Source organism: Prorops nasuta, unplaced genomic scaffold (assembly GCF_024137725.1).
Source record: "Prorops nasuta isolate Cenicafe-Biocafe unplaced genomic scaffold, Cenicafe_Pnas_1.2 PNAS00003, whole genome shotgun sequence".
Lineage (NCBI taxonomy): Eukaryota > Metazoa > Arthropoda > Insecta > Hymenoptera > Bethylidae > Prorops > Prorops nasuta.
Window position 1 is genome coordinate 6,831,029 of NW_027116800.1, and position 15,993 is coordinate 6,847,021.

Here is a 15,993-nt window from a genome sequence, read left to right on the forward strand (position 1 = left end):
TGCTGCAATTTCGCTTTCATTATTTAGTACAACCTATAACTATTTTCTATACAGTATTATTATAAATCTTAAATAAGAAAAATTATTAGTCGTGTATCACACATGTCTACGAAACAAATATATAAACACACATTGCACGAAAAATAGCACTATATATAGTTGTTTTAAAATTACAATTTAACCAGGTCCATGACAAACATATTGCAATAATTATTATGCTACTATTTTTTTGATTTAATAAAAAATGGCTTTCGTATTTTTTGGTTGTTGATTTTCAATAAATGACATTGTTCCTACGAGACCTCAGCCATTTTTAATAATTCTGCATATTACAATGTATAGTAAGGAAACTATACACGACAATTTTTTTATTATTGGCACTAGTTAATTAAAAGGCATATTAAGTAAATGCATATGCATACAAATTAATTTTAAACACTTTATTACCATAACCATTGGAAAGAAATTAAACAAATCATTTTAAATTATTAAATAAAGTTACGTAATGTTTATTTTCAGAAAACATACGTTGAGATTACTGTAGTTTGATAATAAAAATTAATTCTATATTCAATTTATTTGGAATGCTCTCTCGTCTCCTTTTTGATATATTTTTGTTGACATATTCTATTTCTTAATAAATATTTCTTTTAAGTGATTATAACAGGCAGGAATTGTGGCTATTTACATTGTTTGTACGATAAGATAGAGCGTGTGGATTATTCTTACTTCATGGAGTGAATCAGTCTAAACAAAACAATAATACTAAAATCCTTAGATCAAGCAATCTTCTGGGCAGAATATCAACCTGAGAATAAGAAAAAATATTTGTAAAAATAAGTTGGATATTTTGTTGCTGTCAATTCGTTTTCAGGGCACAAAAATAGTTTTATATGCAAAGTTTAAAAGAAATTGGTGAGGTGGTATACTTAATCTGCAGTATTAAGGTGGCGGGTACACGGCGCGTGAAATACACGCGCGGCACGGACTTTGGGATTGGGTAGGTTGCGCTGGGGTGCGTCGTGGCACGTCCGCTCCCCGCGCGGCCTGTCCACTCCACAGTCCACACACGTTTCACGCGCCGTGTACATACACGCACCTTTGCACTCTCCGTTTCATCGACAACAGCGTCTCGTTCTGCAACGCCTCATTTGATATTCTCCCTACAATGAGAAAGCTAATGTTGCACACAGCTGATCTCGAAGGGGAAGAAACTTTTTCAAATTAAATTACCAAAGTTTTCTTTTTACTCTGCTGTTTTCACCGTCAGCTTGATGAATTACTAATCAATCGCTGCTTTTCTCCCTTCCGACCAGAGTCAAGTACAAGTGATTAAAGCAGTTAGCTTCAACTGATCGAGCATGCGCAGATCATAACAAGCAGAAAGCACATTCTCGCAAGTTGTAACTTGTAAGTTGTAACACTTGCAACAGATAGGCGGAAGCAGGTGGAAGAAGCGCCTGACGGCTGACACACAAGTGTTTCCAATTTTTTTGGGATAAAACCGTCGAGTTTCTTTATACGTCTACGTTTGTTTCATTAAAGACTGTGTTTTAAAATAAATAAAATCTTAGTATAATGTTTGACACATTTGGTGCGCAATGCATACGAATCAGTCTGTTTATTTTGGGTATTTGGCCGGAGGAGCATAAATTAGAAAGAAAATTTGGCTTCTTGCGTCATCGTTTTCTCATACCTGTGTCATTTTTAACGTTTCTAATGTTTATTCCACAATCTGCCAACCTGTTCATTGTCTATAACAATCTTGTACTGACTCTGGATAATCTCACATTGCTCAACTTTCCAATTTTTATTGCTCTTGTGAAAATATTCGTCATGAAATACAATGCTAAAGGTATATAAAGCTTACTAGATCAAGTGAGATGCTCACTGGCTGTTTGAGATAATATTCAAGTAAAATGAAATAAAGGTTAGTGCTGTAAATGTTATGAATATTTTTTGGGTACACAAAAGTGTTGGGAGAACTGGTTAGATCCTCCGAGTGTGATTGGAAGAGATGCGAAGACGCGGAGGACAAAGAGATTATGAGACGGGATGCGGATATAGTGGGGAGCATTTCGATTGGTTGCTTTATAATCACGCAAGTAGCAGCTTCTTTAAAAAATTTACAAATGTTCTTTATGATAATGCAGTCTGAGAGAGATGGTTTGGAACGAATATTTGGGGTTCAATCGTTGTTTCCACCCATTTGCAAGGTGACGCCACTTTATGAACTTGTGTGCCTGGGCCAAATTATTAGTGTTTACTTTTTGGGGACATGCTACATAAGTGTCGACTGCTTCATATTCACGCTGCTCTTTCACATCTGTGCGCAGTTTAAAATCTTACACAGAACTTTAAAAAAAACTATCAATTCACCGAAAACATTGCAGAGCCCCAACGGATTTAAGGATTTTCTCAGGATCGTTGTAACCAAGCACGAGTACCTAAACCGGTTAGGACATAATTATCGAGTGTACATATATAAGGTGTCCCATTTTAATCTCTTATCCTGTAATTTGTCAGGAAGTGCTCACAAAAAAACTGTTATTATTAAAAGCTGTATTGCTTCGGGGGGCTGTAAGATGGACTTACTGGTTTGGGCTTGAAAAGTCATTTGAATGTCATATGAAGGTTATCTTGAATTTTTTAAGAGGAGATTTTTACTTTTTACTTGCATATTCTTGTAGTTTATCGCAAGAGCTTTCCAAAACCCTATCTATAATAATTTATTATATCGTCCAATCGTTATTACTATATAGATATTTCGATTTCAAAGTGGGTACTTTGGTCATGAGGTTAACTAAATAAAGTACCATGAACGACCGTTAACCATATGCACGTAGAATCGTTCATCAATTTATATTATCAAATTAAATATTTAGCGAACAACTGAAAGAAATGATAAATTAATAAAGAGGGGTTTCTCAAAAAGCTTCGGATGAGTTGCAAGGTTGCAATAAAATCTTTTTGATATTATACCATTCGGGAAAATTGAACCGACTTTCAAATAACTTTTCAAGGTCGAATTAATGGTCCTATTTTCTTGTCGCTTCCTCGAAGTTATATGGTTTTTGTATAAAAAATATAAAACATGTTTTTCTGCGAGCACTCTCAGTAAAATTACAGAGGATAATTAAATAAATATAACGTCATGTATATTTTATATACATACACTTTTTTATTTTCACTTACAGTTGCTAAACTTTTCTTGGCTTAAATATATAAAAAATGTAGAAAATGCTTACATACCATTTTCTTGCATCAATGAAAAGCTTATTTATTTTAATTTTTGCTCTAAATAAAATCTACAATTTTTGCAGAGAATACTTTTAACATTTTTCAAGGTTTGCCAAATGCATGGAAGATTCTTTCAGCCTTTACTTCCTCCTTCAAATTTTATGCTCCACCATTTTGTTGTGCTTTCAGTTCTTCTTGGCCTTTAGAGTAAGCTTATCAAATCTGTGGAAATGCAAATTCCATTTTATCCTGCTTTCAGGCAGTTACAACATCAGGAGATATTCAAGTGAACGAAGTAGCCTTTCTTGTCACCTACATCATTGCCAATCTGATATTCGTTTATTTGTATTGTTATATAGGTGAACTACTTATCGTTGCGGTAAATTTTATAACTAAGTAGCATTGGTAACAAATTAAAACGAACAGGTAGTATCAAAGCTATACGAAGCCACTTGAGTCTAAAGTAAATTTCTCCTTTAAGCAATTAATTCCCCTACACTTTGATACATAATTATTTTTTTTCTTTAGTTCTACGGATTTTCAAAAATTTTGTTTTTTAAATATAACGTTACTACTGTTGTGATAAAGTAACCGATAGACCCTTCCAAGCGCATAGTTAGTGATATTATCATGCAAAGATGAAATAAATCTTGTTTATCAAATTTTAAAGATTGTTAATGTATTATTTTTCTAGCATGGTGTTAATAATTAAATTTTAATGATAAAATAAAACTTCTATAATATCTTCTCTGTTATAACAAAACTTGGATTGACTCTGTGTATATTTCAGAGCTGTGATTACTGAAGACTTTTTGGAAAAACTTATTTGTTTTAGTTTTGTTACCAAGAAACTTCGCTAACTGATATGCAAAGCTGTTTAAACAGGAATCATTGATTTCTAGAGTACCGGAATCAGCAGCGCTGTACTTGAGACTGATTGGTACAACTTAACACCCAAGAATACGAAAATTTTAATGTTTATTATATCTAGATCCAGGAGACCTTTGAATTTAACCACAGGAAAATTTACTATATTATCTCTGACTACATATACAAAAGTAAGATGAATATCTCCATTTGTGGTCATGTATTTATTTTTGACTGCAGGCGTTTTCTTTTTATCGAATTTCAAAAAAATGAACTTACGATATATAGAATATTTCTTATTTTAAAATTTATTTACAAGATATTATAATATGATATAAATATATTTATTTTTTTCATAATAAGATATAGAGTAACATATATTATATGTCACCTTTAGAGATAGCTTGTGTATGAGCTTCAGCTGTATTTTATTGGTTTCATAAACTTTGTTATTAATCTACTTTAGTAGAACAAAATTAAATTGGGTGACCATTGCTACCTACATTCAGGAAACATTGTAGATGAAAATATCTTTACACACGCTTATCCAAGTTGTACAAAATTCAATAATTGTGGAAACAAATAATGAAACAATATCGTAGTCGATCACTAACAAATTTAAAATTTCAAATCGAACTATTTAGTGAATCATTGGTTCAAATATTAAGCATATTAAGTGTTTTAAAGAGCTCTCTAGATATTATACAAGAATATATGCATATAATAAAAGATATAGGTTACATTTACAAAACTCGAGGTGACCTCTCACGTGACTTTTCATAGTCGACTAAGGCACGATTTTATATTCCCCTCGAAACCATAAAACCTTTATTATATATTTTTGTCTATTTGCTTTTCCCTCAAGAAAATCAAGTTTAATAAACTCGACTGCTTTCTGTAACATTTGTTTATCTGTGTTAATACTTTAGCAAGTAGTACGTAGGGGGGATTACTTTAAATAACTGTAAGGTGTTTTTTTCAAAATCACTTGTTGCTTTAATGACACTTTTTTTTTCAGATGTTAAAAACAGCCGCTGGTTATTTGTCAGTAATAATGCGCATACAAGGCAAAAAGGAGGAATTAATGTAGATGAGAGAGAAATGTCGCATTTTTCATCACACACTGAATAAATTATTTTTGAACACTATTAATAATTCTTCAGATAAATTTATATAAATGCTAGATGTTCGCGTTTATCGATGTGTGTGTGTGTGTGTGTGCCCAACTGAATAAATAAAAAGAGAATATAAATCTGTACTAAAACTTGGACCACCTTGTTAAACTATTTGAAAAATCATCAAAATATTTTCACATTACACTTTTTTGCTATATTTATTTATTTCTGATTTTCTGGTTGCATGAATTAATAAATATCTCAACTTGTTTTTAATTTTATCTAGGTACCGTTATAATTATTCAGGATAAAAATTCACAATTAATGAATGCATTTGCTTGACGAAATACGAGACAAACATTGAAATTGAGCAGTTTATTTTCTTTCGTTGTGAGCTTGAAAAAAGTTCATCGTGGCTATATATATACATCAATTAAATGAGTAAGTTATTTTCATGACGTTTTAAAGGTTATTGTTGTGACATTTTTCTCAGTGTAACAATATGTAATTTAAGTAATTTTCTTCACAGCTAATTATAAATTAATTATAAATAGCCATTTAAATTCTTTTTATAATGTACTAAATATTATAAGTGCTTTGTGTTGTAGCAATATTTGTTAACTGTAACATTGTTATAAAAAAGTGATAGGGTAAGTCAGGTGAAATTTTATTTTTTAGAGGGGGGGGGGGGGAGGGAAGGGAATTTAATTACTAGATATCGGTCAACTTCTGAAAAGTGTTTGAGATTGCGGTACAATATTATATGAAAACCATGGAAAAGTTCCAATCTTGAAGTCTTTAAGCAAACATCTACGGGGTGAACAAGAGGTATATTTTGTGTCCTTTTTCCTCTACTAAATGGAAACATAAGTAGAATTACATGTTAGATACGTCGGAAATAAATAATTAAATATATGCGTTATTTTGTCAAGTCAATACTAAGCTTATCCAACGAATAATATTTTGTTAATTTAATGTGTGTGTCTCAGTCTTATATTTTATCATTTATTCCAATAAACCTTCCATAAGAAGTATTGTATATGGATTGTCGACTGACCGAGTTTTTAGTAATGCCAGGAAGTCTTGTAGGTCGTTAACTTTCAGGAAACAGGGGACGCACATTATTCGATCGATGATTCTCTGCCTGCCTGCTCTGTCTTTTAATTATACACCTTAATTAGAAGCTTCAAAAAAATTGGAAACTTTGAGAGACCGTGAATCGCTTATACCTATAATATATTCATTAAACTGCACCCTATATTTTTGTGAAAAAAGATACGTTTTGTTTTACAGCACTGCATTTAATATTCTCCCCACAATGAAAATGCTATTGTGCTACGTTCGTGCTTCATCCTCAAGGGGAAAAAACTTTATCGAATTAAATCACCCAAGTTTCATTCTTAACGAATGCAGCTGTCAATTTGGCAACAATGAAATAATTCCAATATTGGAATTGTCAAAGACTGTCGTTATGAACGCCCAACCAAGTACTGCTGTTATAAACAATCTGTATTTTATTTGCAGTATTGGAACAGCCATAAATTTAATGGCTTTTCATTGCTACATCAATACCAATATGGTCAAAGTTAAACTTTTTTAAAAATTTTCCCAGTGTCCTCTGATTACGAATCATCAAGTGAGAGGTAGTTTCCTTCGACGGCAAGTACATTAAAAATACAATGCACGACGACTTCGAGATACACTACCTTTTTTAGAGACAATTAATACATCAATATCTCAAACTTAATCTCAAATCTAATTATATTAATAAATTAATATATTTATATCTTATATAGATTATGTGAAAAATATTTGTTTACTTACTAAATTTAATACTATTAATATTTACCTTTGTAAAATAACAATTAGTCAAGATAAGCAATTTGTCACGTAAATAGTCCTTTATCTGATTTATTTTATTTTTCCAAATAAATTAAGTATAATGTTATTGGCTTTCTGTTAATGAATTTATAAACTTCTCCTCTTATCAAATAACGTCATAAACACGTAGTGCCAAAAAACAATAAAAAAATCATTCTGTTGAGTAGATTTTTTTGAAGCAAGTCAAGAGGATGCTTGATCGCCTTATAGTACGATGTGAATCGGACGACTTGTTGTAAGCTTCTGAAAGTCTGACTAGACTATAACCGGTAAGAAGCGTGAAAAGACCCGTCAAAGGATCAATGAATCTTCGCACACCTCTCTGTCTTTTAGAAACTAAAAACTTTCGTATCATTTATCCCCCTATACAGTTTGAAAGTCTTCGCTTATAAAATATGCATTAGAGCGCGTACCCTCTAATTCAGTGGTGAAAAAGAACGTTTCGTTCTACAAAAACGCTTGATTTAATATGCTTTCCATAAAGAAACATTGTTATAGCTCGTTACTGATCCCGAGGGTGAGAAAACTTTGTCTAATCGAATTATCCAAGTTTTCCTCTTACCTTTATGGATTCTCTAACCAGCTAAGAAATGATTAATAAATCGTCGCTTATCGCAGTTTAGTTTTGAAGCAAAGTACACGCGTTAACTTTTATCTGGCGAACCATGCGCAGTTTGCAGCAAACAGAAAGAAAATCTCCTCCTCGAGAGCTTTAGAAGTTCTTCGAACTTCATCGGAACAAAAGCTTAAAATTTGTAAGAGGAGTTTGCACGAGGGTTTGGTATGGAGTGTATAAGAATAAGTTTACTGGTATTGGGTCTTTGGCCGGAGGAACATAAGTTAGAAAAAAATTATTCGTTCCTGCGTTATCGTTTTCTCGTGCCCCTCACATTTTTGGTGTTTCTAATATTCATCCCTCAATCTGCTCATTTGTTCATAGTATACAATAATTTGCCGCTTATTACGGAAAATCTAACGACAGCTAATTTTCCAGTTATGATTTGTATCATGAAATTCATCGCCATGAAATCCAAGAGTAAAGGTATGTTAGAGCTTATTTGCAAAATTATTTGCACTTTTATAATCATAATAATAATTGAAAAAGTTGATCATATACAGTGCGTTTTATGAATTTTATTAACATTTGGTACGCAAGTGTTGAATGGGGTGATCAGGTCTTATGCGAGGGATTGGGAAAATGTGAAGAGCAACGAGGACTCGAAAACGATGTTGAAGTATGCAAATATCTCGGGGAAAGTTTCAATGGGTTGCTACGTGCTTACGCAAGTGGCTGGCTCCATATTGATGATCCAACAGTTCTTCGTGATAATTCGCTCGGAGTTGAACGGTCTGGATCGGATTTTTGTCTTTCCATCCTTGTTTCCTCCAGTTTTCAGGGTTACCCCTTATTACCAACTGGTGTGCCTAGGTCAGTTAATTGCTACTTACTGTTTAACGATCTCCTACTCTGGGGTAGATTGCTTGGTCTACCTACTGATCTTTCATCTTTGCGCTCAGTTTGAAATTTTACACAGAATCCTTAAGCAGGCAATCAATACGTCGAAAAAAATGAAAAACCCTGACGGGTTCAAGATTGCTATTGGAATGGCCGTAAGAAAACACGAGTATCTAAACTGGTTAGAATAAATTTAAATTTATTTTATTTGTCGACTCGATCTTTGTTCACTTGATTATTTTCTGTATTTTTTTTTTAATTTTCTCGCTAATACCTTTAAGGAATTTTAAAATTGCTTACGCACAGGTTTTCTGTTTTGTTTATATCTCTACTCTAACGATATACAGTTTTTCTTAGACAACACTTATCGCATTTCAAGGTTCGCCAAATGCATGGAAGATTCCTTCAACATTTGTTTCCTTGTTCAAATTATGTTCTCCACCCTTCTCATGTGCTTTCAATACTTTTCAGTTTTTAATGTAAGTTTTTTTTCCTATTTTAAACGCAAATACCATAATATAAGAGAGAATAATTTCACATTTTCTCTTTTAGACAATTTCAAGATCAGGGGACCGTCCCATGAACGAAGTAATTTTTATGGTTACCTATATCGTTGGTAACATGCTGTTCATTTTCGTTTATTGTTACATGGGTGAACTGCTTATCGTTGCGGTAAAAATAAATTATAGAATATCATTTGGATGATGATAATAATTTAATCTTCTTACTTTGATTCGCAGAGTGGCGGAGTGAGAAGCGCTGTTCTTGAGTCCAATTGGTACGAATTGACGCCAAAAAATATGAAAATGCTCATGTTTATTCTTCTTCGGTCAAAGAAACCTTTGAAATTGACCGCAGGAAAATTTAGCGTTTTATCTGTGGAAACATATTCCAATGTAAGATTATTTCATAAATTGCCTTTAACCGTTTAATGCACGAATCTTCTTTAGGAAAACACATTAATTGTCTCTTTTTAATCTTGAGCACTGCGTTAAAATGATTCGTGGGCATTTTTGCCAACTTCACTTTGTATTTTCTTTCTCTCTCTCTGTGCAAACTCTATATATTACACTCTAGCTGAAATGACCACGAATATATTTGGCACAGTGCATAAGTAACACCAATTGTAAAATAAAAATATACTAATATCATTGGTATATAAAACAGTTTATTAAGAATATTTAAAATTGGAATGTAAACAAATAAATATTGTGAATTAAACGGGAATATTTAACGACTGTCAGAGAAGAAAACTTTTTCCATAAATATATCCAAATCGTGTAGAATAAATGGTTAAGGCTAAATTTCATTGCAGTGTCTGACTATAGCGATTAGGCGTTGTTTGAGCAACTTGCACTGGTATAAAATATTCCACAAGTAATTGATTTGCAATTAATTTTCCATTTTCTATTCTTTGGTAAAGAATTTTTTCTTTAGTCATTCTCTACTGCTTCTGAATATGTTAATTTAGTTTCTATATGTTGGTAAGAAATTAATTAACTAAAAGCTGTTTCACATATTGAAATTGATCGCTATGGCCGAACGCGTTGCATGAAAATTATATCTTTAAACGTCTATAATTAAAACGAGACTATATTTTAGGTTGTAAAAACTGCTGCTGGCTACATGTCGGTTATGATGGGGATAGAGAGCAAGGCTGAGGAAACGATATAGAATTGTGAAATAGAATCTTTGAAGTCTAATTGTAAAGTAGAAAATCTTATGATTAGTCTATATAAAATTAGTTGATAAATTAATAAATTATACGGAAGTTATATATTTTCTCTACTAATATTTACAACTGTTACTGGAAATGATCATGGAAGACCTGCTTCATTAGTTAAACCAGGAGTAGCATTTCATTTATTTTAATTTCACTAAATCAATTCAGCATTACCTACTTTGTTTTATTTTGACAAATCTTTATGCTTATCAATAATCTTATAAAATAAATTCGCGTTGTGCCATAAAAAATAATTAAATTACTTAACTTAAAAAAAAGTTTAAAACTATAAATTTTACAAGAAATCGAAAAACGTTTTACTAGTGATTTCAAGATAATCAATTTTTGTATGAAAACGTATGACTGTTTGTTTAAGTATATAAATATTTTCATCTTGTGTTCATTGCTTAAATTGTAAAATAATTGGATATTGCAGCATTTTTTCAATATGCAGTAGATATTGCATATAAACAATCTTCTCGAGGCTCCGAAGATTTTGTTCGTTATAGCGTGATCAATTATAATTATCAACTGGTTATAATGAACCAAAACCTTCGAAGCCCTCGACGTTCCTTATAAACAATATCTACTTCATAAATTTTTTTTAATTAAATAGACAGGACTTATATTGTTTTCCAATCGTTGATTTAGTTTAAAAGAACTTACCATTTTCTGAATAAATACTTTTCTTGCTGTTCTTACTCCTCAGATTAAAGTTGTTAATTAAGAAGCTGAAGCGAGTCAATTTAGGATCTTTCCCATTCTTATTACAGTATGATGTGAATTGGTCGACTCTTCACGAGCTTCTGGAAGACCGTCCGAAGACTTGTATCACTGGCTGCAAGAATGAAAAAAAATCCACTCAACGATCAATGATCCTCGCCTTGCCCCCTCTCTTTTAAAATTAGAAACAATTTATACCGTTTATCACCCTAAAAAGTTTCAGTCTCTTAACTTATAAAATATCAACGAAGGTGCACCCTCCATTTCAGTGACAAAAAAAACATTTCACCCTGCAATGCTTCATTTAATATGCCTCTGGTTGTGGTCGAGAGCGCGCTATTATTGCTCGTGCTTGCTTGGAGGGTGAGGAAACATTGTCCAATCGAGAATTATCCAAGTTTTCTTTTTACCTTTGTGGACTGACCAATCAGTTAAAGAATTATTAATCAATCGCTACTCATTAGAGTTTCGGTTCGAAAGAAGGTATATACAATAAGCGATAAGTTTTAACTATGACCAAGCATGCGCAGTTTGCAGCAAACAGAAAGAAATTATTCTCTTCAAGACAGTCAAAAGCGTTTTAGACTTGGTTGAAGTAAAAGCTTGACATTTTTAGAGGAGTTTGCACAAAGGTTTGATATGGAGTGCATACGGATAAGTTTATTGGTACTGGGTTTGTGGCCGGAGGAACATAAATTAGAAACAAATATTCCCTTTCTACGTCACCGGGTTTTCCTACCCCTAGGACTTTTAACGTTTCTAGTATTTATCCCCCAATGCGCTAATCTGTTCAAAGTGTACAACAATCTTGTGCTCCTCACGGAGAACTTTACCATGATAACTTTTGGAATGATAATCGTTTTTGCAAAATGTTTTATTATAAAATATAAAAGGAAAGGTAAGATACAGATAATTCTAAAATTTGTTTAGCGTTTTATTAATATTCATTCATGAATGAATATATCAGATTGGAATATTCTATCGTTGATTTAGTCAAGCAAAAAGCTTGCTTCTTTATCCACTGAAAGCTTGATCTTATACATATTATAATTTTACTTATGAAAATTAATTGTTATTTTTATAACTTATCGTGAAACGTAATTAAAAAGAAACTTTATACATGAGAAAAAGTAAGGAATTGGTCAAATAACTCGAAATCTAAGAAGTGTTTAATTATATTCTTACAAAATTACAGATGTGGGTTTGTTTTTAAAGTGGTACATGTGCAACCACTATACCTTATACTGATTTAGCACCGTGTGTGGTCTCTCCACTACATATTTGACAAAAGGCTTAATTTAAGAAATATTTGACCAACTCCAGACTTCTTACCTTGTATGGATCGTTAATGAATAATATAAGAAAAAATCTAAACTACTATTTGGCCAACTCGTACATTACATTCGGTTTAAGGAACGCGTTAAAAAATATTTAGGTTAAAGTTCTAGGTGAGATCATCAGGTGTTACTGGAGAGATTGGAACAATGTACAGGACAATGAGGACGAAGAAACTATGAAGCAGTACGCAAATATTGTAGAAAAAATTGCAATTGGCTGTTTTTCATTGACACAATTAGCTGCCACTATAAAAAATATTCAGCGATTCTTCGAGATAAGACAGGCAGAGGCGAAAGGAGAAGAACGCCAGTATATTTTGCAATCTTTATTCCCTTCAATTTTCAAAATCACGCCTTATTATCAGCTAATCTGTCTAGGACAGATGATTGGTTTCTTCTGTATAGCGACCATATACTCTGGTATAGATTGCTTAGTTTATATTATGGTCTTTCATCTTTATGGTCAGTTTAAAATTCTACACAAAGCTGTTATCAGAACGATCAATTCGCCAAAAAATTTAGAAAATCCTGAAGGATTCAAGGACGTTCTCGGAATCGTAGTGAGAAGACACGAGTATCTAAACTGGTTAGGATCAAATGATAATTTCATGTATTTTTTGTTTCTCGTCTATTCACTGCACTTTCTTAGTTTTAACAAGGAGGTTGAGAAAGAAATATAGTATTATTAAATGAAACTTATCTGAGTGAACTATATTATGAGGTTGAACAAACACACTGTGGAATATTATGATGATTTACCTCACTGAATAATATAGTTCAGAGATTTATTTCACTCAGTTGCGCTAATAAGGAATTAGCAAATTTTATTATGAAGTAATAGATATGTTTAAAAATGTTTGAGATGAAGTTTAAATGTTTTGATGTATTGCCTGATAAACAATTAATTTAAGTATAGAGCTTGTTAACTTGATTACATACGAGCTTCGTACGATATACAGGGTGTCCCGCGAACGATGGCCATGCCAATACCATCGGATAGGGGACAAAAATCTAAGTCAAAAAGTTGTAAAAACTTTTTTGCTAGCATTCTTAGTTAAAAAGTTATTTGCAATTAAAGATTTTCTATTTCAGTAGCCTTTCTTAAAGAGGAAGATTGTTTTGGTCACGTGCATTATAAGGCCAAAAATGCTAAGGTTCTGTGAATTAAAATACTAAGAAAAATTCAAAGCCAAACATCCACTTGAGACTATTGTAATGGTGTGTTTATATTTTGATTGTTTTTATTGGCGTTGACACTCGAAACTGCCGATCGGCCTTCAACCACTACAATAGTCTCAAGTGGATGTTTGGCTTTGTGTTTTTCTTAGTATTCTAATTCACAGAATCTTAGCATCCTTATAATGCGACCAAAACAATCTTCCTCTTAAAGAAGGCCTACTGTAATCGGTAATCTTTAATTGCATATTATTGTTAATCAAGAATGCTAGCCAAACAGTTTTTAGAATTTTTTTGCTTAGAATTTCGTATCCTACCCGATGATATTGACATGGCCATCGTTCATGCGACGCCCTGTATATTAAATGTAGGAAGTAATGATAATGATTATCAATGTGTGAGAAGTATTGTAAAAATTTCATTGATATTTTTTCGTGTTCTGCTATGAGATAGGTCAAACTATGTGCTGATTTTCCTTCAGATATATTTTTTAATTTTATACACACACACACACACACACATATATATATATATATATATATTAGGTTATACTATTAAATACTTAATAATTTAAACCTATATCACGCATTCGTATGACTTATTCTAAGGCATGTTAATTAGACAAAAATCACATTATCATTGAAATTCTAATTAATTTATATTCATACGACTACAAATAACTCAACCTCATATAGTTTCGTTGATAATTTTTTTTTCTCAATATATTAGTATGGAAATTGCATCTTTTTTTAATGGTTCATTAACTTTCATAATTTTTAACGAATGTCCATAGGATTACTTTAATGTAACGTTTCAAGGTTCGCTAAATCATTGGAAGAGTCATTCAACCTTTGTTTCCTCGTTCAAATTCTGGTTTCCACTCTTCTCATGTGCCTTCAATACTTTTCAATATTCAGGGTAAACTTGTTATTATCCATGAACGTACAATCTTTTATTAAAAATAATGTTGACCCTCTTACAGGCATTTGTCGAATCAGAAGATATTCCTGTGAATGAAGTAATTTTCCTGGTACTTTACATCTTTGGCAACATGCTGTTCATTTATTTCTATTGTTACATGGGGGAGTTACTTGTTGTAGCAGTAAATTTAATTATTTACTAAAAATTAACTATTTTTTCTCAAGTTAAATCAAAACTAGATTTATTTTTAGAGCAATGGATTGACAAACGTTGTTCTTGAATCCAATTGGTACAAATTAACGCCAAGTAATATGAAAATGCTCATGTTTATTATTCATCGATCAAGGAAACCATTGAAATTAACCGCAGGAAAATTTAGCGTCTTATCTATGACAACGTATTCCAACGTAATTATCATTTTGATCTCTTTTTAGACATTTTTTATTATATTATTCTTGTAAATCAAAATAAATGCTTTCAGGTTTTAAAGACTGCCGCTGGCTATTTGTCAGTTATGATGAGTATAGAGGGTAAAAGGGAGGAAACGACGTAAAGTGTGAAAATGAATCTCTTGAGAAATATCTTGTAATATAAAAAGTTTTAAAAATGAACAGTAAAATATTAATTAATAAATACGTAGATTATGTGCATATTTAGTTTTAAATTAATGACAAATACCAAATACCTCCTTTGTGTATTAAACTATAATATATCTTTTTAAAAGAAGCATAAAGCTTAAATTTTATTTCAGAGTATTTTGATACACAGGTCAGCTGGAATGCTGCACTAAACGTTTTGGGCCCTAATGATGTTTTCATAATTGATGCAAATTGGGTACTCAGCTCGATCAGCAATGAAGGTATGACAAGTTTAAATTCAATTTGACGAAATTAATGAATTTTCAATTATTTTTCTAGATATGAGCCAAATTTATTTTTTCCTAGATTCAAAATGTATACTGTGTTAAGTCCTAGTAAAAAAATGTTTCACTCAGGAATTTGTACTGCTAATATTTTAGGAAAATCACTGGTAAGAAGTGCTAACACTGGGATTTTTTAGTATCTCAAAATAATTCAATCATTATTCAGAAGTTAATAATAAGTTTTTTATGCTATCAAGTAAATTTCACAATTCTCCTCTGTTATTATTTGATAATTATTTTTTGCAGTAGTTAAGTATAAGCAAGTAGTTCTTTTTTCATAAATAGGCAATTAATACACGTGTGACAAAATAGTTAATTGTCCACCGCTCAAAAAGCATGTATTTTGTAACAAATGCAACAACCAAACTAGTTAAAAAAACACTTTGCACGTGTTTCACTTATTATCGCATGTTATACCATCGTTCAAGAAAAATAAATTGTTTTTAATCGAAAGTAATAAAATAACTGTAAAAGATCTCACCCTTATCTCAAGGAAATTTTTGTCTTCTACGAGTCGAACAGGAACCCTCTCTGTTCTTATATACATATGGCATGATACGAATCGGTCGACATCTCGTTAGCCTCTGTAATGGAAGTTTATCTGGAAACTACCACTGGTATATAATAAACGT

General features: G+C 31.8%; 2 protein-coding genes and 1 long non-coding RNA gene across 3 annotated transcripts; 2 read left to right on the top strand and 1 right to left on the bottom strand.

Annotated features, from left to right (window-relative positions):
- Positions 1-466: 466 nt before the first annotated feature.
- On the bottom strand, positions 467-1,357 carry LOC136786257 (uncharacterized). Its single transcript, XR_010824773.1, has 3 exons — positions 1,234-1,357; positions 930-1,163; positions 467-808 (listed from the first exon to the last, which is right to left on the bottom strand). It is a non-coding gene; the product is annotated as an uncharacterized lncRNA (long non-coding RNA).
- LOC136786253 (odorant receptor 13a-like) lies at positions 1,109-15,069 on the top strand. The gene is made up of 7 exons (XM_066747879.1): positions 1,109-1,855; positions 1,975-2,489; positions 5,126-5,193; positions 14,337-14,436; positions 14,501-14,620; positions 14,691-14,846; positions 14,921-15,069. Exons 1-7 carry the CDS (start codon positions 1,579-1,581, stop codon positions 14,990-14,992), a joined length of 1,308 nt encoding a protein of 435 aa, XP_066603976.1. The 5' UTR covers positions 1,109-1,578; the 3' UTR covers positions 14,993-15,069.
- Positions 7,799-10,233, top strand: LOC136786151 (odorant receptor 13a-like). Its single transcript, XM_066747684.1, has 6 exons — positions 7,799-8,145; positions 8,260-8,740; positions 8,939-9,038; positions 9,112-9,231; positions 9,300-9,455; positions 10,162-10,233. Exons 1-6 carry the CDS (start codon positions 7,887-7,889, stop codon positions 10,231-10,233), a joined length of 1,188 nt encoding a protein of 395 aa, XP_066603781.1. The 5' UTR covers positions 7,799-7,886.
- Positions 15,070-15,993: the final 924 nt, after the last annotated feature.